At 37.1% G+C, this 26,581-nt stretch overlaps 1 protein-coding gene across 3 annotated transcripts in view; it reads left to right on the forward strand.

The window, feature by feature from the left end:
* The window catches only part of LOC139184221 (teneurin-2-like), a 451,142-nt gene extending 424,767 nt beyond the window's left edge, over window positions 1-26,375 (forward strand). For all 3 annotated transcript variants that reach the window (XM_070793968.1, XM_070793970.1, XM_070793969.1), the window contains one exon: window positions 1-26,375. In XM_070793968.1, the coding sequence (XP_070650069.1) occupies window positions 1-293 (293 nt within the window). In that variant the 3' untranslated portion in view covers window positions 294-26,375.
* The last annotated feature ends 206 nt before the right edge of the window (window positions 26,376-26,581 follow it).

Genomic DNA, 26,581 nt, shown 5'->3' on the forward strand with positions numbered 1-26,581 from the left:
GAACTAACTTCACCCTTGCGGAACTGGGAATCTGTGAGCCCTCCCCACACCGAAGTGGTTACTGTTCCGACATGGGGATCCTTCACCAGGGCTACTCCCTGAGCACAGGGTCTGACGCCGACTCCGATACAGAGGGAGGGATGTCTCCAGAACATGCCATCAGATTGTGGGGGAGAGGGATAAAATCCAGGCGCAGTTCCGGCCTGTCCAGTCGTGAAAACTCGGCCCTTACCTTGACTGATTCTGACAACGAAAATAAGTCAGATGATGAGAACGGTAGGCCTGCTTCTTAAATATTTTTTTGAATATTTTGGGGACTGTACCATGTGGGGCTTGGGATTTTTTTTTTTTTAATAAAGAGGCATATAAAACCATTCATTTTCTTTTAAATCGACCTTGTCTACCCACACTGAGCTGAGGGAAAATAAACCAGCAAACCTCGAACACACAAGAAATGAGGAGAGAATTTTAAAATCTCATTTTGATGATAACACACTATTCAGACATCATCAGTTGGTCTTATTAGCAAGTAAATTACATTGCAAAAGAGGCAACTTGATAAACTATGACCTATACCTAGAAAATGTCCTCTCTCCACAAGTTTCTAGGTCTTTGTATTGATTTCCCCTTCCCAGTAAACGGCAACCTGGGTTATTTTTTTTCATGAAGATCTCTTAAGAATCCTACCTTATCTTAGACTTTCATTTCCAGGCAGCAATGCCTCATATCCGTATTGAAGATCAAACTTGGAACAGAGGCTCTGGAGTTTAATAATGACAAATAGGAAGAGACTTGTCTTCAAAAAAGTATTCTTTTCTATGTTTACTCTTCTCCTTGGTACCTATGTAGGTTAATGGCTTCCCACACCTTCTATCACAAATCACTATTGCTTATCCATCCAGCTTTGTAGATGGGTTTTAATGAAACTTTGAAAATTAAATGCTTCCGATCATTAAGCAGTAAATATAGGAAAGCTCAAGCAAGTCATTAAAGAGATAAGGTGCTTATTTGTGGCTTTCTTAGCAACTCAGAACCGTGTTGAGCCCAAAACATTTTTTAAAAGATAAATTGCATTAGGTTTGGTGGATTTATGGAGAAAATATCAAATGCTATGTGGTTTGTTATGAATAGATTTTGTGTTTGCTAAAAGAATTACCATTAAAATATTTACAAATAGATCAGTTAAGGTTTCTATAAAACATTGTAAACATCTACTAGAGCAGCTCTAAGTATTTTCTTGCATTTAAAAAAAAGAAATTTGCAGGCAGACAGCTTGTTGTAAATGCAAAAGCATAGCTAAATATCATTTAATCTCCAAACCATGTTGAAAATATTAATACATCATATCCAGGGTAAGTCGCGTATATTCAGAAAGATGTCACCATATTGCATTTAAATTTATGTTTAATTCCGAAATAGTTTATTCTCTAGTGGGGACAAGGGAATGTGTCTTATTACGCCTCAGTTCATGGAGCTAATCAAGGTGTACTCTTAAGGAAAAATCTGCACTTGACTCCTTTTGAATTTTAACAAAATTCTGACACTTGGCACATTCAACACTCTAAAGGTGCTTATTTGATAGGAAATTACTTTTAGAAGTTTTCATAAAGGCATACATTGAATCCATTTGCTGATGGTACTGTTTCAGCTTTGGTGTGTGTCAGACATTATTGAAATGCAGGCAGTTTGATCACCTAATAAATAAAATCACTTGTAATTCAAGAACTTACAGCACATCTTAAACAACGTATTTTAGAAAATATTCTGGTTGGAATTCTCGCTGGTCTCGTGGGATCTATAAAGAATCACCTATACATATTTCTAGAATTTATACTCTTTCTTTTTAAGCTATATACCTCTTAAAAACTCAGCTAATGAGGGGAGGTTTCTAGTGAAGCAAGGGGAGCAAAAATACTTGCCTTGAATTTACCTACAACCGTAAGGGAGGAATGAATTTTACAAGTCAAGATGTATTTGGTAAACCAATAGCAGTCACTTTTTTCCAATATAATTTGAAACACTGTATTCAAACAGTTTTCACCTGGGGCAACTCTGTATAAATCCAAGTCCTGATAGGAAATATCCCTTAAATATAGTGTGATGATTTTTCGCAGTAATACTAGTTCAAATATAGTCAGAATTTCATGACCATAGATAATGCACTTAGAACCAGGAAGCAATTCTTTTGTTCCTGCATTTGACAGACCATGAAAGTGGTTCTGAAGTCAGAGTTCAAGTTTAGGTAATAGATGGTTATTTCAAAACTTACAGATAGAATGTGTTCCTTTTCTCTGCTTTAATTTTCTCAGTATTTTACATATTCCAATGATATAGATAATTCAGGCTCTGTTCCTCTTGGGGACTAGAAATAAAAATAAGAAATTGTCCACATTACCTCATAAATTCCTTAACCAAATAAAAAGTGAGGTGTGAGCTACCCTGCAGACTGAGGTGTTACTTCAGTCAACTTCTTGCTCTTTCTTTTTGACAAATTCTTTTTAGCTCACACACACAAAAAATCAATGCGTTTTCACCTGACTGATTTTTTGAAGTTTGGGAATGTATTATCATATAGATTGACAGTTGCCCCACTGGTTCCATGCCACAGCATGGACACTTACAAAGCCATCATTAATTTCTCACACTCGTGCCCCGCCATGACTTCCTCCATAATAAACACTCTGTCCTTCAGAACCAAATCAATAACCTTTTAGGCATGTCTCTCTTGAAGAGGAAGTAATGGGAATCTACACTTGGAGAAAGAATGTCTCCAATCTCATTTTATATTTAAGGGTATGTGGACACAGAATGAATCTCTTCTTTGGACCCCATATATTTTTATTTCATTTTTATGGTGCTATCTTGGGGTACAGAGATATTCACAGTTCTTATTTAAAATCTCCCTTAAAAAAAACTCCAGTTGTAGTTTTTGCTATGCGTAGGTAGCAAGTCAAGACAGGTCTCAAAAATCAACTTGACTTTCTATAACATAAAACATGGATCCTACCTTCAAACTCATGTAATAAAACTCGCTGACTACTAACAGTCCTTTGTACCTGCTGCTGTGGCAAAAATGACCTACTAGGAACTAGTAACTTGAAAGTCCCATCACACTGAACACACAGATGAATTTGTCCTTCTTTTTTTTCTTTTTCCCAGTGTAGATTCTTCAAGGTTATCACCACTCACAGCTCTGCGTCTTACACATACTCCATGGCCACCAAATTAATATTGTACTGTTGGATCGCTTTAAATAGATAAAGCGCTAATGTTCAGGTTATTTTATCAGATTCTTTAACTCTATCTTTAAGCTCACAAGGGCTTAGCTAGAAACGGCAGTGTGAGTTGCAAACAGCAAGGCCAAATTTTTGCAGCTGTGAAATTTGACTGCATCTATAGAAAGGGCTTTCCCAGTAACTCTAAATTAGAATCATTCCTTTTTTGGGGTAATAAATGTCCCACTTAAAATATGTCCTCTCCAAGGCCCTTTTTATCACCTGAGTTATGGAGAAAATGGGGCAGTCACTAATACACAAGAATAACTAATTGCCTTCTTAAAAATGCGAAATAGCACACACTGTAAAAAACCTGGTCTACGTACCCTTGACTCCCTTAGGCAGTTTCTTCACCTTGGGGACTTAAAAATATCCTTGAGGTTTTTTTTTTTTTTTAAAGCATAATTCTAGTTTCAGTTATTTTATTGGAAATCCAGAAACAGGGGGCAGGGAGGAAAAGACAAAGAAAATAAGCTTGGCTCTGGGATAGGAAGCCAGAAATTATAGAAAACAAATCTGACCTAGGATGAAGCTTTAGCAAAAATATCCTTCCTTTGCCCTGTTTGTTTCCACCCACAGTAAATAAGGACAATGTTCATTTACATCTGTTGTCAATTGGGAAATTTATAATTCTCCTAATATACTTTGAGGTTGAAAATATAAATGTTGGGTTAATTCCATTACATTTCACCAAATGCATTTACAAAGCAAGCTGGCTCTTGGCACATAATGGATTTGTGTAAAGTGTGTTTGTGGAATCCAGATGCTATTAGATTGCGAGTCCTCTTGGAAGAGGTCTCTAGTGTTTCTCTCTCTGCTGGAGAACTTGAGCACACCCCAGTATTTGCTGCAGGTTAATAGAGCCATGAGGTGTGAACTTGGATGGGATGAAGGAGTTCCCTAGTCCAGCAACAGTGTCTATAAATTGGTACCTCAAACTAATGCACTGCATTCACTTGTCATAGGAGGTGGGTTTCTTAAGCCGTCCTTCTTTCCCTTCAAAAACCAGCTCCTAAGTACATTTTACATTAGAGTGCCCTGTAATTAAACACACCTAAGACCTGCCAGTAGGTTTCTGCCCCGCTCTACTCCTCTTACATATTCTTAAATTTATTTTGTGTGTTATGATCCACTCTACTCCTCTCTTCACCCCCAGCCCACATGTAAAAATTACAGAGAATGCCTGGAACATATATAAAGTTTTACTGTAAGCACCAGACAACAATAGCCAAGAGCTCATAATTTTGCTCTTCACGAAAGCAAATATGTTTTGAGTTAGAATAGTTAATGAAGTAACTATAAAAATCATAGGATAATAATTTGTACCTTTGAGGCTGATATGTAGGTGATTTAACTTCCACGGTAGCTAAAGAAAATATTGCCTCAATCCTTCAAAAACAAAACAAAAACCACACTTTAATCCCTTTTGGATGACCATTATTTCAAATTGTGTTTCTAAGCTTTATCTATTTTTATCCTTGCAAATGTGAAAGAGTAACATTTATAAAGAAGAATGTGAAATGAGTTATCATGGATAGAAAAAAGTGAAGGACTTGAGAACCAAATGTCACAGTTTCTTAGTCGTTTCTCTTCCTAAATGCAAGGATGATTTGATTTTAATAACTGTGGCCCAATTCCCTGCAAGTGCACATCCTAGAGGCCATAGGGGCACCTTATCTTACAATAAGTTATTCAGGGGAGTCCAAAATAAATGATTTTCACAATGTTAAATACAACTGATAATATAGAATTAGAGGCAAAATTTAGGAATATCACATCGTCACATGGCATAATAGAGAACCAAGAAGCAAAAGGATCAGTGTTTTGCAAATATATCTATATGGGACTTCAGAGATTCAAGTTTTTGGCAAATTAAGCAATGCTTGCATAACTAACGTATTACAGGGTACTTGAAGAAGTAAGAGTATGTGCCTGATTCCCAGGACTGCATGTTCCAGATTATAAACTTTAGTGGCATGGGTTTTCCTTATTTATATATTTCTTTCCTTTGGTGGTTTCTTTCATGTTTGTTAATGCTCCCAGGGGCTATCGAGCAATGGCTCCATTCAATAAATACAATAAATAAAATGAAGCATTAAGCCTTACTTTTGGCAAGGGCAGCCTTATTATTACACGTGTAATCTCCAGGCCTTCAGGGAGACATTGGGCTTGGTGGATAATCGTTTGCTTTTAAGCTGCTGAGTTTCTCGTGTCTGTAGTTTTGCTTCAGTTAAGAGCAAAGGCAGTCACCCGGTGAGCAGCACCATATTCTTGTCCATTCCCGATTAGGAGCCTCTTAACTCAGAAGAAAACTCTAACTTTTTCATTTATTTTTTGGTCATTTTTTAGTTAAGTTGTTGTTTGTCAAGGATCAAGTTCACTGTACAAGTTGGGGGAGAGATGTAACCAAATACTAAGAGTGTAAATAAAATGAGTGAAAACTAAGGAAGTTGATAGCATGTATTTTCTACACACAACTGAATCAGGATGAATTGCTCTGACCCTAAAATCACACCAAGAAGTATTTGAGAAGTGCGTATGAAAAGCAATGAGACATTAGAGTTACCCATTCTGAAACCAGGACTTGTGAGTGGAAGGGGGAATTTTCAAGTGATAGACTTGTATTACTAAGTAAAACAAAATGCAGATATGTACTTATTATGTCTATATGATTATATACAAACGTAAAAATGTTACTGGTAACATTTTTTGGTTACTAGCTGAAGGAACTGCCTAGAAAATTGTCCTTTCAGGGTTTCCCTAAACTCACCTTCAGGAATTGTAAAGGAATAGAGTGAGTGAGTCATAGAATAGTCATCAATAGCAGAGGGGATGAACTAGATAGTCTGTGAGCCAGATCCTGCTGGTTAGTTATTTCATTTGGTCAGTGCAGTGTTTAAACATTGAATGTTACTAATCAACATTTTCAGAAAGGGAGATTTCATATTAGAAATGTTTATTTTTGGCTTCTCTTCAATGTACAAGACCCAATAGCATTGTCCAGGTTTCCCTCCGGACAAACAGGCGTAGAAGCAGTAACCAAAGCAGATCTTGTTAAACCCATGTCTTCTCACTCACCTGGGCTCCCTCCAGGCAACTCCTCTCTGATTTAGTCTTTGTAGGCACTCGAATGACCAATCTTGACCTTATGTTACAAACTGTAGGGAGATCAGAGTTCATAAAAATGTAGAATGAAAGTAGGAACCGGCCATTGTAGCTTAAGTTAACGTGTTAGCATAGTAACGTCAACTGCTTTTTGTAAGTTTGGCTCATCTGTAGGATAGGTTTCATTTTGCTTTATCAAATTTCTAAAACAGTTTACAGGGGTTCCAATAAAATGAAATCAAGTGAAAGTCAGTTTAGTCTGGAAATTAATAAAGTAACTGTGTGGACTGGGGGATGGTAACGTGAGTAATATACAATTCATTTCTTCTGAAGTAAATGCCCTGAAATACTGAAAAGTTAAAGTCAGAATCTTTCATTTTAACACATACATTTAAGTTATTTTAATATAGAAGTATCTAGATGGACTTTCAGGAAATAAATGAAGGGAGAATCCATTTAAAAAACTTTAGCTACTTCAGCTGATTAAGGAAAACCCAGGCTTTTCAGGCAGAAGCCATTCAAAGAGGAGGAAAATGACTTTGTGGTATGTTCAGTTTTGATCAAGCAAGTACTTCATGGAGTCTGTTACAATCAAGTGAAAAATAATAAAGGCTAGAAAAGGAAAATACAGTGATATGTGAGGACCTCCAGCTCCTCAAGAGAGAAAGACTGGGAGCAATGTTGGATGATGCTGAGTTGGGAAAAAGTGATTCAGAAATGATGCTCCACAAACTTAGACACGATTGTCTACAAGTGGATAAGCAGGACACCCAAGTATTACTCAGGGACAACTCTTAGTCACAGCACAATGTACTCCCAGTTCTCTTTGTATCCTTAAGCTATTTGTGAAAGAGAAAGGGTAATTGAAATACAAGCATGTTTACAAATGGAATGGATTGAAATATTTGAGTTGACTGGAGTCTCCATTCCTAGAGGTTTATACTGGCATTAGGAGGGTAGAAAAGATCAATACTAAAGCAATACCATTTCTACTTGTGTTAAACATAAGAAAGCAGGGCATGGATGTACATGGAGAGAGTGGAGCACAAGAAGAAATAGTTTATAAGTTTCCAATAAAGAAGAGATGATTCATAAAATATTTATTTATAGTGTAGTTTATGCAGGAAATACACTGTCATACATTCACTAATCCAATAGGATTCTTGAAATATATTTTTTATAAAAATTGGAAGGTAATGCACATTACTTAAAAATGCATATTTTCATACACATGAAGTATATGATGCTGATAAAACTATGTTCTATTTTATTCAGCATCAACGAAAAGTGAGTTAAATAATCCCAGATGAGGAGACACATCAATTTGTGGGGGAGGGGTTCAGTTCAGTCACCGAGTCATGTCCGACCCTTTGTGACCCCACTGACTGCAGCACACCAGGCTTCCCTGTCCATCACCAACTCCCGGAGCTTACTCAAATTCACGTCCATCGAGTCACTGATGCCATCCCACCATCTCATCCTCTGTCATCCCCTTCTCCTCCTGCCCTCAATCTTTCCAAGCATGAGGGTTTTTTTCCAATGAGTCAACTCTTCATATGAGGTGGCCAAAGTATTGGAGTTTCAGCTTCAGCATCAGTCCTTCCAATGAGTATTCAGGACTGATTTCTTTTAGGGTAGACTGGATGAATCTCCTTGCAGTCCAAGGGACTCTCAAGAGTCTTCTCCAACACCACAGTTCAAAAGCATCAAATCTTCGGTGCTCAGCTTTCTTTAGTGTCCAACTCTCACATCCACACATGACTACTGGAAAAACCATAGCTCTGACTAGACAGACCTTTGTTGGCAAAATAATGTCTCTGTTGGTCATAGCTTTTCTTCCAAGGAGCAAATGTCTTTTAATTTCATGGCTGCAGTCCCCATCTGCAGTGATTTTGGGGCCCAAGAAAACAACAAGTCTGTCACTGTTTCCATGGTTTCCCCATCCATTTGCCATGAAGTGATGGGACCAGATGCCATGTTCTTAGTTTTTTGAATATTGTGTTTTAAGCCAACTTTTTCACCCTCCTCTTTCACTCTCAAGAGTCTCTTTAGATTTCCTTTGCTTTCTGCTATAAGGGTAGTGTCATCCGCATATCTGAGGTTATTGATATTTCTCCCAGCAATCTTGATTCCAGCTTGTGCTTCATTCTGAAAAAAAATTAAGTCTCTGCTGGATGCTCAGCATTATACAAAACTGTGCTTGTCTCTTTATGTGTCTGTGTTGTGTGTACACTGAGGGGAGTTCAGTTGAGGAGAGGGATGTTATTGAGAGAAATAGGAAGGAAACATAAGGAATAGAAATTGATCAGTTCCAGGGAGTTGTTATCATAAGATCATTTGTGAAAATGCCAGAATGAGTCCTGTAGATATTTTCTAGTGTATAGTGTTAGGAGAAAGAGAAGAGAGAGAAAGGTATGGGCCGGTCTTCTTTTTTATCTGAACTCTGTTGGTCATCTTTAAGGCCTCAAGCCACTGTTCCAAGAATACTATTTTTTCTATGTAAATCGGAATGCATGTTACTGGGTCCACATTCACTCAGTTCCCATGTATGAGCTCTTGCTTCTTGGTGGCACTGAACCAGTTTGAGTTGTCAAAGAAATAGTATGTGATTTGGTGGGGAGCTTAATTTATTTGCAGCATAAGATATATTCTTCTCTGTTTCTCCTCCCTTCCCACAACTGATCTCTTCCCTCAAGACTTCAGCCCCCCCAACCCTGCCTCTAGAAATGATTACCCCATCAGTGAACTAATTTCTTGATTCTTTGACTCAACCTTCATGTTAAAATTAGTAGAATCACATTTTAAAATGTGATTTGAACATCATGATTCACTGGGCTGCAAAAACAAAATTGAAGGTTTAATTTAAATGTACTTTTTATCCTTTAAAACTTGTATTTTTGAGTATATTTTATAGTGCATGTGATATATTAGTATATTTACACACACCCACACACATATATGATACATTACAGAAATGCAGAAATGTACATATTAGAAGTGTATTCAGAATTTTTATGTTGATACATGTATACAACAGTATGTTAAATCACTGTTGTTTTAGGTGTTCTGTTTCCCAGGAGATGAAGTCTAAGCAACAGTCTCGCCTGGGAATACTTGGATAACCAGTTATCTTGTGGCAGCCTAATAGATTGTCTTTCTTGTCATTCAGAATTATCCGTACCAATCATACTTTACTCTTTTTTAATAGAATTCCTATTTTCTTCTCTCAGTCCTTCTGTCAACTTTCGGTTCTTTTATGGATAGATAACAATATTTACTTCACTGTTCATTGAAGAAAGCAAGCATCACTGTACATTTATATAGAAATCCCTGTTTCTTCTCAACAGAGAAATGGAATGTAAACATTGTATGCATCAGCTTACAATGGTATGCTGATGGTCAGGTATAGTAGGCGCAGCTTCAAGGAGATCGTTTCATTAATAATTAGGTAGTAAATGAGGATTAGAGCTTGCATAAGTGGGAATAAGATGACAGATACTCCAAATGAACAAAAAGCAATGTGTGTCATGGTTGGGGACAGGAAATGGTGCAAGGATAATGATGATTTTTCAGGAATGTTATCTTCCCCTAAATGCCAACTAAAGCCAGACTAATGGGAACATGGTGATTTCACTGGAAGCAGTAGATATCTAAACATAGAGGTATAGGAATCAAATGACCAAGAGCTTTGAGCTGTGTTCTGACTAAGAAGAATTAGAGAACAATTAAAAGTTTATTTGAGTAGGAAATGTAATATTTTAGGAAACATCTAATTAAAGCACACACACATATGCACACAAAAATTGTTTGGACAGGAAGGTAATAAAATTAGAAGTAGTGATATTAGAGACAGGAGCTGTAATTTAGGTAGGAGGACCCAAGAAATCTCTAGACCACAGAGAATCCTGCTTCTTGACGTTTCAACAGGAAGAATTAAATTGTCATTAGCATATGAACACTGAATATTTATAGTTAAAATATTAAAATTTGAGAGCATCTAATTTGAATCTCATAGAGAACACTGGATGTTCCTTACAGAGCAATCTATTATGCTTACACATATAGTACAGTATTACATCAGCCAGATACAGTGTTTATTATTTTTTAATCACATGGTTAAATAATAAAATAGCATCAAATATAGCTATATATAAGTCATGATATTATTTGTATAGGAACAGTTAGGGTGTTGTAGGTGAACATTAGCTAGGACTATTCCTCATTGATTATTAGTTTCCTGAAGATTATTCCTGCTTCTATATTGAATATATTTTATATTTCTTGTTGCTCTTCTGAAGTCATATTTTCATGTAATTTGTCAAACTTCTGTAACTGTGTTGTTTCACTTTTCATCCCTAATCTTTTATATTTTTATCTTCATTTTTTAAAACAATCAGGCTCTAAAGAGATTCATTTATTTTTTTCTTTTAAGCTTTCTATTTGTCCTTATAGTTTTCTCTAGATTATTTTTTTCATAAAGTTAATTTCATAATTCTCTCATCTTATTATTTGGAATTTATTTTGTTCTTCTTCTAGCATTTTAAGGTGGGTATTGTACTTAGGAAGAACATGTTTTTAGTAAGAGTAAATATGTTTACAGGGGCCCTAGGATTTGATACACAGTGTTGCCCTCTTCGTTGCTTTCTGAAGAGTCTCAGCTACCTGGACCCTCAAAAGAAAATGGACTCCTAATGCTACCATTTTTTCTTTAGTACTAGTAAAGGCTTTAAAAAACAAAAGACAAACAAAAGTGCCGATTTTTGGTTAATTCTTTATAGTGTTCAAGGTGAAATATAATATATATATATAATATTAACATATTAACTCATATGTATATAAATATCAGTTCAGTTCAGTCACTCGGTTGTCTCCAACTCTTTGCTACCCCATGGACTGCAGCACACCAGGCTTCTCCATCCATCACCAACTCCCAGAGTTCACTCAAACTCATATCCATCAAGTCGGTGATGCCATCCAACCATCTCATCCTCTGTCATCCCCTTCTCTTCCTGCCTTCAGTCTTTCCCAGCATCAGGGTCTTTTCCACTGAGTCAGTTCTTCATATCAGGTGGCCAAAGTATTGGAGTTTCAGCTTCAGCATCAGTCCTTCCAATGCATATTCAGCGTTGATTTCCTTTAGGATTGACTGGTTGGATTTCCTTACAGTCCAAGGGACTCTCAAGAGTCTTTTCTAACGCTACAATTCAGAAGCATCAATTCTTCAGCGCTCAGCTGTCTTTATACTCCACCTCTCACATCCACACATGACTGCTGGAAAAAAAACATAGCTTTGACTAGATGAACCTTTGTTGGCAAAGTAATATCTCTGCTTTTTAATATGCTGTCTAGGTTTGTCATAGCTTTTCTTCCAAGTAGCAAGCATCCTCTAATTTCATGGCTGTAGTGATTTTGGAGCCCCAGAAGATAAAATCTCTCACTGTTTCAATTATTTCCCCATCTATATGCCATGAAGTGATGGGACCAGATGGCATGATCTTAGTTTTCTGAATGTTGAGCTTTAAGCCAACTTTTTTACTCTCCTTTTTCACTTTCATCAAGAGGCTCTTTAGATTTTCTTCGCTTTCTACCGTAAGGGTGATGTCTCTGCATACCTGAGGTATTGATATTTCTCCTGGCCATCTTGATCCCAGCTTGTACTTCATCCAGCCCAGCATTTCGCATGCTGTACTCTGCATATAAGTTAAATAAACAAGGTGACAGTATACAGCCTTGGCATACTGCTTTCCCAATTTGGAACCAGTCTGTTGTTCCATGTACAGTTATAGCTGTTGCTTCTTGACCTGTATACAGATTTCTCTGGAGGCAGGTCAGGTGGTCTGGTATTCTCATCTCTTGAAGAATTTTCCACAGTTTGTTGTGATCCACACAGTCAAAGGCTTTGGCATAGTCAATAAAGGAGAAGTAGATGTTTTTCTGGAACTCTTGCTTTTTCAATAATCCTGTGGATGTTGGCAGTTGAATCTCTGGTTCTGCTGCCTTTTCTAAATCCAACTTGAACATCTGGAAGTTCATAGTTCTTGTACTGTTCATGCCTGTCTTGGAGAGTTTTAGCATTATTTTGCTAGCATGTGAGATGAGTGCAATTGTGTGGTAGTTTGAACATTCTTTGACATTGCCTTTCTTTGGGATTGGAATGGAAACTGATCTTTTCCACTCCTGTTGCTGCTGCTGAGTGATGCTTCCTGAGGCCCGCTTGACTTCACATTCCAGGACGTCTGGCTCTAGATGAGTGATCACACCATCATGGTTATCTGGGTCGTTAAGATCGTTTCTGTATAGTCCTTCTGCCTACTTTTGCCACCTCTTTTTAATATCTTCTGCTTCTGTTAAGTCCATGCCACTTCTGTCCTTTATTGAGCCCATCTTTGCATGAAATATTCCCTTGCTATCTCTAGTTTTCCTGACGAGATCTCTAGTCTTTCCCATTCTATTGTTTCCTCTATCTCTTTGCATTGATCACTGAGGAAGACTTTCTTATCTCTCCTTGCTATTCTTTGGAACTCTGCATTCAAATGGGAATATTTTTCCTTCTCTCCTTTGCCCTTAGCTTCTCTTCTTTTCTCAGCTATATGTAAGGCCTCCTCAGACAACCATTTTGCCTTTTTGCATTTCTTTTTCTTGGGGATGGTCTTGATCCCTGTCTTCCTGTACAATGTCACAAGCCTGTGTCATAGTTCTTCAGGCACTCTGTCTATCAGATCTAATCCCTTGAATCTATTTGTCACTTCCACTATATAATCATAAGGGATTTGATTTAGGTCATACCTGAATGGTCTAGTGGTTTTCCCTGTCTTCAGTTTAAGTCTGAATTTGGCAATAAAGAGTTCATGATCTGAGCCATAGTCAGCTACTGGTATTGTTTTTGCTGACTTTATATAGCTTCTCCATCTTTGGCTGCAAAGAATATAATCAGTCTGATTTCAGTTGACCATCTGGTGATGTCGATTTGTAGAGTCTTCTCTTGGGTTGTTGGAAGAAGGTGTTTGCTATGACCAGTGCATTCTCTTGGCAAAACTCTGTTAGCCTTTGACCTGCTTCATTTTGTACTCCAAGGCCAAATTTGCCTGTTATTCCAGGTATCTCTTGACTTCCTACTTTTGCATTCCAGTCCCCTATAATGAAAAGGACATCTGTTTTGGGTGTTAGTTCTAAAAGGTCTTGTAGGTCTTCATAGAACCATTCAACTTCAGCTTCTTCAGCATTTGTGGTTGGGGCATAGACTTGGATTACTGTGATATTGAATGGTTTGGCTTGGAAACGAACAGAGATCATTCTGTCGTTTTTGAGATTGCATCCAAGTACTGCATTTCAGTCTCTTTTGTTGACCATGATAGCTACTCCATTTCTTCTAAGGGATTCTTGCCCACAGTAGTAGATACAATGGTCATCTGAGTTAAATTCGCCCATTCCTGTCCATTTTATTTCACTGATTCCTAAGATGTCAATATTCACTCTTGCCATCTCCTGTTTGACCACTTCCAATTTGCCTTGATTCATGGACCTAACATTCCAGGTTCCTATGCAATATTGTTCTTTACAGTATCCAACTTTACTTCCATCACCAGTAGCATCCACAGCTGGTTGGTGTTTTTGTTTTGTCTCCATCTCTTCGATCTTTCTGGAGTTATTTATCCACTATTCTCCAGTAGCATATTGAGCTGGTAGGTATATGTGTGTATAAATATACACATGTGTAAACTACATACTTATGCAAAGTATGTCTAAAATATGTAAAAATATGCTTATGTGCGTATATCACACACACATACACACATATAGAGAAGCTTGAAAAAGAATAAAAGTCACCTGTAATTTGACACCAGAAATAACCATGGTTAGTATTTTCGTGCATATTTTTACAGTATGTGTGCTGTGTGTATATATGTGTGTGCAGTGTGAATATTTGTACAGAGTTGGTGTCAGGGCTTCTTTTTCCCCAGTAAATCTATTATAAACTTTCCCTATGACAGTAAATATTTTCTGCAATAGTTAAAGCTTCCATAGAACTTTTGTAACCTGAGACATTTCCTCTATTTTCTTTCAATGGGTGTTTAACTTATTTTAGAAGCAATAAAGGATAGGATGATGAATAAAATCCTTGAAGCTAAATTCCTGTGCATATCACTAACTCTTTTCCTAGAATAAATTCCTAGAAGATTGAGTACATACATGGTTATGTAAAATGGTCATCCTTTTCAACCAATTACTTTAGAGGAATGTTTACCCTCACACCAGGACTCAGTTCACATGACCTGACACACACATTGTGCCTAGAAGTCCTGAAAATTATCTTGATTTTTTTTATTTATTAATGAAAATATTTTTATTTATTTGAATACTGGGGCTGAGAAACTAGTCATGTGTTTATTGTCTATTTGTATTTCTTAATTCTTGATTTAAATATTCTCTCCAGATGAGAAGATGTTAGAATTGTTCTCACGTTTCTGTTTGTACTGACTTTGACAATGCCTATAGTGATGCCAGAGTAAGTCTTGTTGTGCTTTGTTATTTCTGCAGATGGTTTACAAGGTTCATTTACAGGTGTGAAAATCATTTGGCTACATTCTCAAAATCATATGACTTAGTTTCTGTAGAATAGACATTAGAAATATATAAAATAGAAATACATATATATTGGGTTGGGCAAAAGTTCAGTCAAAGTTATTTGTAAAATGTTACAGAAAAACACAAAACACTCTTTTTGGCCAGCTCAACACATACCCACCCACACATACATGCACTTACTCTATCAGGCTTGAGAGGTGGAAAACCATTTTTAAATAGTTTCATTAACCAAAGAAGAAAAGTTAGCTCTGAGTAAGTTAAGGAATTTTTTTTTTTTCTAATTGAATATTTCAGCTGTTGTTCAGAATGTAGGACTTTTATTTCAGATTGTTAATTTATAACAAACCAAGGATAGAATTGCATTCCACATGATGAAAGGAAATTCACATCTGCTAAGACAATCTGCAAGGCACCTTGAGGAGATAGAATCAACTAAATGATGTATTAAATATTCTTAAAACTTCCTCCATCTCTGGTGCTTTTGATTCAATGAGGATAGTAATCATAAACACAGTGGTATTCCAGCTATTGGTGTTTTCACAAAATAGGTAGTTTTGCATGTGAGATAAATATCTCCATACATAAAGAAATACTCTGAAAATAATCATGGGGAAGCAATTACTGTTATAATAAGCATATGGCTTTACTAATATAGAGAGTTGCTTAATAATTGATGTTGTAGGGAAAAAAAGAGTAGAAAAAGTTCTGTGTTCTGGAACATCCCCTAGTATATTCAGAATGGAAAAGACCCCAGTGAACTGCAAAACAATTAAGTGAATACAGGCTGTCATACACTTCCGCTGATACACATTTATGGCTACAAACAACAAGGCACGTTGGGAAGGCAGGAAGTATACAAATCAACTTAATCTGTCCCTCTGTGGTATTTCAGGCCCTCCACGACACAGTCCAATGTTACGTTCTTAGCCCTTGCTCCACTTCTCTAAATATATTTTCAGCTCCAGCCCAACTGGACTCTTACTGTTTTCCAGCGCATACAGTTTCCTCCAGAGCCGTGTTTGTCCTGTTCCCTTTGCTCTCAGTTATCCCCAAACCTGCACATCTGTCACCTTTCTGTACATCATCAAAGAATCATTTAAGATGCCAAGTCCTTTGTGAAACTATTTTGGTCTCTTTAACTATAAATGAATCTCTGCTCCTTTGAATTCTTTAGCGTTGTATTTATCCATTTGTTTTGGAACTAAGGGGAAATGGTGTAGACCTCATTAAGAGAAGTAAATGATTTGAGATGCACTTTGGAACTAGAATATATAGAACTTGACACTGGTTTGAATGTAGGTGCTGATGAAAATAGAGCTATCGAGAATTGCTGACTTTAGTGATTGAAGGAATTCCTGATTACTAAGATGGGGGATATTTGGAAAGGATGGGATTGGGGGTGCTGAAACAGAGTTTCATTTTGGACATTGTTAAGTAACATAAGACATCCAAATAGAAAGATAATTCTGTGTGATATAATTATTAAAAAATGAAACTTAGAGGGGAGTGCCAAACTGGAGACCTCAGTTTGAAATTCAACAGCATGACAGTCATCTCTTTACATCCATGGAGGAGCTCACACAAGGAGAAAGCAGAGAAGGAAGAAGAAAGAGCCAGGAGCAAACTCTGAATAGCACATGTTGGGCAGAGGAGAAGGATCACTCAAAAGAGACTGAAAACATACTGGCTTACAGATAGTAGTTCCGTATTCATTCATGCTTCTTTGATTTTCATTAAATCAGAAGGCTTCCAGTTTAGCATGGCAGCAGAATATCTCAATCCAAATTCTCGTTTTCTTTCCTCTCCATAACTCTGCTATTCCAATCAAAGGAGACAAACTCAATGAGTTACTCATTACATAGAAAGAAACAAATATATTAATTTTAAAAGGGACAGTGGACTCGACTAGGAACATAAGTAAATGTGATGGGCTTCTCATATGATGGGTTAACTGGTCTCCAGGATAATTTCAAAATATGTAGAGTAATGAGTGACAGTAATGTTTAACTATCAACTTTTACTTTATTCATAATGTTTATTGACCACCTATTGTGTATTATGCTTAGGACATATCAATGAACAAGATTTCTAGAAAAAGATTTCTACCCTCTTGGAACTCAAATTCTACTTGAGAGACAATTAAATGAATAGAGAGAAGAAGAAAGGAAGGAAAGCAAGTGGGGGAAAGGGACAGAGGGAAGACAGACAAGAAGAGGAAAGAAGGAAGGAAAGAAGAAAACTATCCTAGAATGTGATAAATACTATAGGAAAAAAAGAAAAGTGGAGAATAAAGATAGTTGGAAGTATTATATGTGCTTGTGGTTTTGCAGTATTAAATGGGTGTATGTCTGGGGTGCTAGAAAGGCTTTATTAAAAAGCTGATATTCAAACAAACAAAACTTAAAGGAGACAAGGAAATCAGCTGTGAAATGGAATTGACTATGCAGATTTCTGGGGCTGTAGCATCCCAGGCAGATGGAAGAGAGTGCAAAGACTTTAATGCAGGATTATTCCTGGTGTCTTCAAGGAAGTCAGTGTAATTGCAGCAGAATGCAAATTGGGAAGAGTAAAAGGACATAAGGATAGAGAGGTAAAAGTGGAGCTAGGTAATGTAGGGCATCATAGATAGTTTAAACATTGTGGTCTTTGTTCTGAGGGAAATTCATATCCATGCTGAGTCTTGAGCATAGGAATGTCATTATCTGACTTCCAATTTTAAAACGTCACTTTGGCTATTATGTTTAAAATAAAGTGAATGAGGCAAGAGTAGAGAGATCATTAGGAGATTATTACAGTAACCAGACAAGAGATGATAGTGTCTAGGATCAATGACAATGGAGATAAACAGTCTGATTCTCAGAATATTTTGAAGGTAAAGGTAGCAGTATTTCTAGGGATATTGACCAATATGTTTTTGAAAAAGAGGTGTCACAGATGATTCTCAAGTCCCTTGCCTATTTTCTAATTAAGCTGTCTTTTGTGTAGTGAGTTCTAGGAGTTCTTTGTATATTTTAGACATTAACCCTTATCAGATATATGATTTGCAAATATTATCTCACATTCCATAGGTTGTTTTTAAATCTGTTCATAGTTCTTTTGCTGTGCAGAAGTTTTTTAGTTTGATACAGTCTCACTTGGGCTTCCCTGGTGGCTCAGATGGTAAAGCGTCTGCCTGCAATGCAGGAGTCCTTGTCTAGTTTCATAGACTTTGTCATGGTCTCACTTGTCTAGTTTAGCTTTTGCTGCCTGTGCTTTTCATATCAAAGTTAAGAAATATTTGCAGATACTAATGTCATGATGTTTTCTTTTGTTTTCTTCTAGTGATTTTACAGTTTCAGATCTTGTCTTTATATCTTTAAGATTTTGAGTTGCATTTTGTGTATTTTGTTGAATTTTACCCAACATTATTTGTTGAAGAAATATACTTCCCCCATTGTGTATTTTTGGCAGTGTTGTCAAAGATCAGTTGATGGTATTTGATAAGTTTATTTCTGGGTTCTCTGTTCTGGCCCATGTGTCGATATGGCTGTCTTTATACAAGTATCATGCTGTTTTAATTGCTGTAGCTTTATAATGTATTTTGAAATCAGGAAATGTGATACCTTCAGCTTTGTTCTTTTTCTCAGGATAGCTTTGGCTGTTTGGTGTCCTTTGTGGTTCCATATGAATTTTAGGATTGTTTCTTCTATTTTTATAAAAAAAATAAAGTCATTGGAATTTTTGAGTGTGACTATATTAAGCTTGCATATTGCTTTGGGTAATACGGACATTTTAACAATATTAAGTCTCAGTCCATGAACGGGAACTGTATTGCTATTTGTGTCTTCCTTCAATTCTTTCATCACAATCTTATAGTTTTCAGCATACAAGTCTTTTACCTCCTTTTTAATCCCTGGGTATTTTACTCTTTTTGATGTCATTATAAATGTAATTACTTAATTTCTTTTTTCAAATTGCTTGCTGTTGGTGTACAGAAATGCAACTGGTTTTATAAGCTGATTTTGTGCCCTACAATGTTACTGAGTTCATTTTTAATTTATACCTGTTTTTTATAGAGTCTTTAAGATTTTCTACATATAAGGTCATATCATTGACAGATCATTTTGCTTCTACCTTTTCATCCTACATTCCTTTGTTTCTTTTTCTTGCTAACTGCTCTGTCTCCCACTTTCAGTAATAGGTAAGACAGAAGTGGTGGAAGTGGGCATTTTTGCTTTGTTTCTAATCTTAGAAGAAAAGCTTTTGGTTTCTCCGAAGAATATATTCAGATGACCAAGACATATATGAAAAGGTGCTCAACATCACTAATAATGAAGTGCAGATCAAAATCATAAAGAGAGATTATCTTGCACCTGTTAAAATGATCAAGATGTGTTTTAAAAAGGACAAAAAGTATTGGTAAACATACGGAGAATTTGGCACTTTTGTACAGTATTGTTGGGAATATAAACGGTGTAACCTCTATAGAAAGCAACATGACATTTTCTCAAATAATTAAAGATGGTATTGCCATATGATGCTGCAATCCACTTTTGGTTGTTTGTTCAAAAGAATGAAAATTGGGATCTTGAAAAGATGTATTCACCTCTTCTTCAATGAAGCATTATTCATGATTGGCTAATATAGAAACAATCAAATGCCCACCTCTGGATGAATGGATAAAGAGAATACAGTATATACATGCAGTGTAATATTATTCAGCCATAAAATCTAAGGAAATCCTGCCATATGTGACAACATGGACAGACCTTAAGAACATTGTGATATGTACAATAAGCCATTCCTGGAAGGACAAATATTGGGTTGACCAAATGGTTCATTCAGGTTTTCCATAACATGTTAAGGAAAGACCCAAATGAACCATTTGGTCAATGAAATGCTTCATAATTTCACTTATATCAAGTATCTAAAGTAGTAAAACTCATGGAAGCAAAAAATAGAATGGTGGTTGCCCCCTAGGAGTTGGGGATAACTGGAAGTTGCTGTTCAATTGGGTATAAAATTTCAGTTATGCGAGATGAGTAAGTTCAGAGATCTGCTCTGCAACATGGTGCTTATAGTTAAGAGTAGTGTCCTGTACACTTAAAATTTTGTTCGGAAGGTAGATTACATGTTGTCAATTCTCACTACAATACAAAAAGAAGAGAAGGTAAAGGAAAAGGAAATGGAAAAGAAAAAGGTGAGGCCAAGGCTTTGGCTTGAGCAACTGGAGGTATGATTTTGTCCTAACTGAAATAGTCAATTCAACCTACTGAAACTGAAGTGGAACATATTTTGGAGCAGAAAATGATGAAAGACTGAATGTGGCAGCATTAACAGAGAACAGGGTTACAAGAAATAAAGACACAAATAGAAACAATAATTTTCATGAGTTCTGCTGAAACTCTATGGAGGGGAGTCAAGAGAACTCTTTCTTTTTTTTTTCTAATAAGAAGGAACTATATATTTATGTAATGGGCGAGAATGACCCAGTGGAGAAGAAAAGATCCATTGACGATAGAGAGAATGGGGTCTCTTTCACAAGTACAGGATGGTGGGAAGTTCACCTATGGTAAAAAGAGAGGGCAGGTTATGACAGATGGGTAGAAATATGATGGAATTCTGTAGAATTTCTGCACTGTTTGCTTTTGTTTTCTCAGTAATGTATGAAATATGGTTGTCAGCTGAGAGAGAGGGTGGAGATGGAGGTGTTATATTTTAAAGAAGAGAAATGAAAAGAAATTACTAGTAGAGTGAAGGCAGTATCATTTACTTCTCTTCATTGTTGAGTGTGCACGTGTGTGTGTGTGTGTACTTGTCCATGTTCTACTAACATGCCCAGGCACAAAGTAGGTAGAGCTTGATTTAATTAAGGCTGTAGTTTTACCAAGCCAGTACCAAGCACCATCGAGCAATAGAGGGGAAAACAAGTAGAAGGAGTAATATAATCACAATGATATACCATGAATGTTAGGCTAAGTAAGGATGAGAATGAGGACATCTTGGTGTGATAGATGGTCATAAAATCTATTGATTGGAGGGGCAGATGGGTGTCAAAAGACTAATGGGGTCAGGATATAAGAGAGACTGAGTTACAGAAGTAGGCAGTACTAATAGAAAGTGAGTTGCATGAAATTGAGATTAAGGGAGGGTTATAAAAAATGATGAGATATGACTATGAGTATGAGTAGCTGAAGCTGGATGAAGATAAGAAGAGTGGCATAAACAGAAGATAAGTTCACATAAACAGAAGTTAAAGTATAGGAAGAATCACCAGTTTGTTTCTGGAATAACCTCCACTGGAGACAGGAGTACTAAGTAAGTGATAGAGAGCTGGGCATTAAAATTATCCAAAAAGAAGGAGGAATGACAACAAGGAGATATAGTATCAGTGAATGAGAGGCAATGCATGTTATAACCAGATGACAAGAGACTCAAAATTGAGAATATATACAGAGCACTGAGGGAGCATAGTCTACCAGTGACAGTAAGATACCCCTTTTTTGCATCTTCAGTCCCAGTAATTTGAAGGCACAGGGAGGAAAAACTGCTACCACTTGAGCAGTCTGACAGGAGGAAAATCCTAGGAAGAGGAGGATTTTCATTGGAGCAACAATGTGAAATGTGCATTTGGAAATATGGTTGAGAATTTTTTCAGTGATAAAGTACATACTAAGGATTTAAGATGGAGAGTGAAGGCAAAGCTTTGGGTTTTAAGTGATAAGGAAAGAGGGATCTATGGAACCTGTGGATTCTAACCTCTGGTGAATGGATTAGAAAAACTAGGAGGGGTGTGGATTAATCCTGGTGTGCAGGCTCACTATTGTTCCTGAAGAAATATCCTCAGTCTGTTTCTCTCATTTAAAGCAGTAATCCCTTGGCAAAGCTGGAGAAAACATGGAATCATGCCTTATGATAAGGAAATGGTTGTCCTTGGGAGGGAGGAGGAGACAGATCCTTTATAATATTTCCTATTCAAGTATAAAAAAGGAAGAATCATTTTCTAATAGGAATTTAACACTGTAAGACATCTGATGACAGGGACATCTTACATCTTATTCATACTTGTTTCTATATTGTCTTGCACACCGTTTGTCAGATGAGTCACAAAACTGTGATAAGAAGAGTAGGAAAGAAGGTAAGAAGGAAACAGAAAGAACAATAGAAAGGCAAACTCAAAAAGATGAAAGATTAGGCTATATTGGCCTGGTAAAATTGCAGTCCACTAGGGATGGGGGGCAGGAGGAGAAGGGGACGACAGAGGATGAGATGGCTGGATGGCATCACCGACGTGATGGACGTGAGTCTCAGTGAATTCCATGAGTTGGTGATGGACAGGGAGGTCTGGCGTGCTGCGATTCATGGGGTCGCAAAGAGTCGGACACGACTGAGCGACTGATCTGATCTGATCTGATCTTACAAAGCAAAGTATGGAACCCAGGACAAAGCATGGAACCCAGGAAAGACAGGTTTTGTTGATTAAGAATCTAGCTTAGCTTGAGTATATGTGTGTTCATGGTTCAATATAAAACTGATACTTCTCATTTTGAAGAGGTATAACTCAGTCAGTTAAGAAACCAGTGAGCTAGAAGTGGAAAAAGTTAATAGGAAGATCATTCCATACCTTCTAAAATATATGTATGTACTGTATAATATGGCACAGAATAGTGTCCCTGCTGAAATAGTAGGTTAAGAAAGAGGAATGACTGTACTTAGAAGGCGCAGCAATGACAGTTTGATCTTGTTATACCTTTTATTTTTTGCTTTCCGGAAATAGGTATCAAGAAAGTAGGTGCTAAAACATGACTTTCTATCTTGCTTTTGAGTCCATTAAGTGGGTATAATTCAACAATTTCCCCTAGGAAGATTATGCCTGTACCCATGACCATGACCTTTGTTCATCTTTCAATTTACTTGTGTTAAAAGAAACACTGGATATTCTGAAGAAAATACAAGAACTACATACATTCCATGTTGCCTGTTAATAATGGTATGATATATTAATGGGAGAGGCTGGAGGGTTTAAGAGAAAAAGTACAGAAACACGGGTTCTTGTCCAAGCTCTGCCATAACTAGTATGACTGAGGCCCACAGACCTACTCTCACTGGGTGTCCATAGGTCATGGAGAGAACATGTTAGGGGCAGGGTAGCGTGACGGCTAAGTGCATGCATCACAGAATCAAACAGACAAGGCTCTGAGTCCTAGCTCTATCCTTTATCAGCTGTAATGACTGTGCTAATTTACCACTAAGCTTTCAAAACCTTTGTGTCGTCTTCTGTAAAATTGGGATAATGCCTACCTCTTCATTATTCTTATTATTAGCAAATGAAATGGGGCATACCAAGGTGTTAGCAAAGTACCAGACACATGGCAAACACTCCATGCATAGTACTGATTATTTTTGAACTACTGTTTCAAAAATAACTTTCTTGGTTGCCATATTTAATAAATTTAGACTACCTTTTTATAGATTTGTTACATGCCAGTGATTCAACATGATTTCTGGTGACTTCTTCCTAACTCATGGCTATCGGTCCTTGGGCAGAAATGTAAATCCCGGTTCTTGTATTGATCCTGCAGAAAAGATGATGGGGATTAGATCATTTGCATTCAGATTCTCCATCCCCCTTTTCTGGGAACCTGCCATGAGTGAGACTGCTGCCTTGTATATCAATAAGGGATTCTAAAAGGTGATTTCATTTGTGCCTTCATTTTGTTCCGCAAGGCAAGGGAATTAAATATTAATTAAGGAGTCTCATCCAGTAAATATGGAGATGGAACCATTTCAGACTTACAGAGTCTGTGAGAAAAGGAGTGGGAAAGGGTTTGAAACCAACACTGAGCCAGGATGAGCAGAGTGAGGAGCAGAGCAAGAGATGTGGGGATGAGATCAAAATATTCAAGGAAACCAATAACAGTGTGCCAGGCAGAAGGCTTTTAACTACAGGGGAACACTGCAGTATCACCCATCCTGAACACAAGTCATCAAATGTTCGTTGAATATCTACTACACCCTGGGAACCAGAAACACAAAGATAAATTTCACATAATCCCTGCCCCCAAGTACCTCACGTCCTAGCAGAAAGAGAGACCTAAAATGGAGATGGGAGGCAGACCAGCACAGTAATTAAGCACATTTCTTTGAAATGAGATTGTCTATGTTTAAAGCTCAGTGCTGCCATTTCCTACCCTTTGGGACATGGAAAATAACTTCATCTCTTTGAGCCTGAGGTTGTTTTTCTTTTTTTCTTTTTTTTTAATCGGTAAAATGGAAAAACCTACCCATGGATTTGTTGTGGAAAGTAAATGAGTAAAATATTGAAATGGGCTTAATGCAGTACCTACTGTCTAATTTAGGCAGTAATGCATTATTGTTACATGACGAATGTTACACAAAGGAGTTACTATTTGAGCTGGCCTTTGAAGCTAGAGGAAGATTGTTCCAGGTAGGAAAGAGAATAGATGACATCTGGTGTCAAGGCTACAACAGAATCCAGAGCTGTGACTATGTTGTTATAGTTGGGAAATAAAGAACGATCTCATAATAGAGAAAAGAACAATGTCTCAGGGGTAGGGGAGAAATTGGAAGTGAACAAAGGGAAGATGGGAAAGTTCACACTGGGCCAGATTTGGAAAAAGTTAGAACTATATGGCAAAATGCTTTGACTTTACCATGTAAGCTAGTGGGGGCTGCTGAAGGTTATAAACAAAGGAGTGACTTGATTTGATTTGCATTTTAGAAAAATTATTCTAAACATGGAGTCTATATTGTGTAGGAGAGCTTGGACTAGAAAGGGGAATTAGAAGCCCTAAGAGTCCATAATGGTCCCATCTGGGGCAGTGGAAGTGATGTGGGAGGAGGAAGGTTTCAAAGGCAGCTTGACATGGCTTGCAACTGACAAGCATGGGCAAGGCTGGGTTCTTAGGGAGAAGGAAGATTCAAGAAGGTGACACGAGGATGACTAGGTTAGAAGAAAGTCAGTAAAGAGAGACAAGAAAGAGGAGAACATCTGGCAGGGAAACAAGTTCAGTTTTGGAAAATATTGAGTATAGACTTCCTTGGATTTTTGTATTAAGCTATTAAATAGATATTTGGAAATGCCTTAGTGAAGATAAGCAGAGTGTTAACCTGGGGATAGAGACACTCTCACCCGTGGGTTAAAAATGGGGCCATCTCAACGGTGGGATGCCTGGGGTGGGGCTGTCCAATGATCAGGACCAAGGACAGGGTCCTAGAAATACCCTTTTTTAAAGGACAGTCCAAGGACAATGAATCTGCACAGTCATTGGAGAAAGGATGCTCAGAGAAAAGAGGGGGTAAGTTTGTTCTCCTCTTAGAAGTGGAGATTACCAAGAAGAGCAAGGTCAGTGATGCCAAAGTGTTTAATTAGGATGAAGGATGAGGAGAGGCCTTTGGGTTTGACATTGATAACATTTGATGGAGCATTCTGAAGTGAGGCAGTTGCAGGTGCTTGATTAAAATGGCTAATAGAGAGGAGGGTAGAAAGAAAATGAAAGCAGAGAGCAGGCATAACATCCCGTACATCTGTAAAGACCTTGTATTCCCTCTACTAATGTTTTTTATACAGTAAATGATTTAACCATGCCTCTTGCTGTATTTTATAGTTTTCAGTCCAAAGGAGTGATGCTCAATGGCAATAATTTTCATCATATTCTGTCCAAGAGGACCTTGGTTGAGAGCAAGGATACTTAGGGAGAGGGCCAGATGCATGGAATGACTCAAATTAGAATTCAACGAATTACATTTGCTGAGAATCATTGGTCGTTAGTAAGTGTCTCATAATTTATATAACATTTGGGGCATGATTATAAAACAAGAAGTCTTTAATTTAAAAAAAAAAGAGTATAAAATGTTCTGAATAAAAGGCTAAAATGTTTAACCGAAAAATGTAGCTTCTCTGCAAGCTGAATCAGTGCATTTCAATCAAAGCCACTGATCTCTGATCTGGAGTTATGCAGTTATTCACAAGTTGCACCATATTCAGAACTATAGATAGACTTCTGTAATCCATTTAAAACCTAATCACAAATCTTTTTTCTAAGAAGACCCCAACTTTCCAGATTTAGATGTGGGGACAAATCTTCCTACCAGAACTCTGGTATTCCAGATTTTGACAAGTGGCATAAAAATCGCTGAAAAATTAGTTTTTGTTCTAGTAAGTTAATTAGTTTTGAGTGTTTTCATCTGTAACTTTGGCTTCTTTTTGTCATTTGCCTGGCAGTGGAAGAGAAACTAAGGTGTAGAGGCATAGAACTCTCTAGAGGCTGGACTCTGCTCACCCTCCAGAAAATGCGGAATCAACCACTCCTCCCTCTTTTTTTCAAAAAATTTTCTTCAATAGAACATGTCATTTTTAAAAGCTTTTTAGTAATCCTTTTAAAATAACACAAACTTGGCAGTACCTTTTTTTTTTTTTTAAAAAAAAAAAGAAGCAGCAGCAGTTACCTAGGTTGTAGATTCCGACAGACCTGAGTCAGAACCCCAGTTTGCTCATTTGAAAGCTAGGTAATCAGCCAATTTCTTAAGCTTTCTGGTTTTCTCTTTTGTAAAGTAACAAAAGAGGGTATAAACACTCATTCTAAAAGGTTGTCCTGAGGATTATGTAAGCTAGT

The sequence above is a fragment of the Bos indicus genome, chromosome 7 (genome assembly GCF_029378745.1).
Source record: "Bos indicus isolate NIAB-ARS_2022 breed Sahiwal x Tharparkar chromosome 7, NIAB-ARS_B.indTharparkar_mat_pri_1.0, whole genome shotgun sequence".
In the NCBI taxonomy this organism is placed as follows: Eukaryota; Metazoa; Chordata; class Mammalia; order Artiodactyla; family Bovidae; genus Bos; species Bos indicus.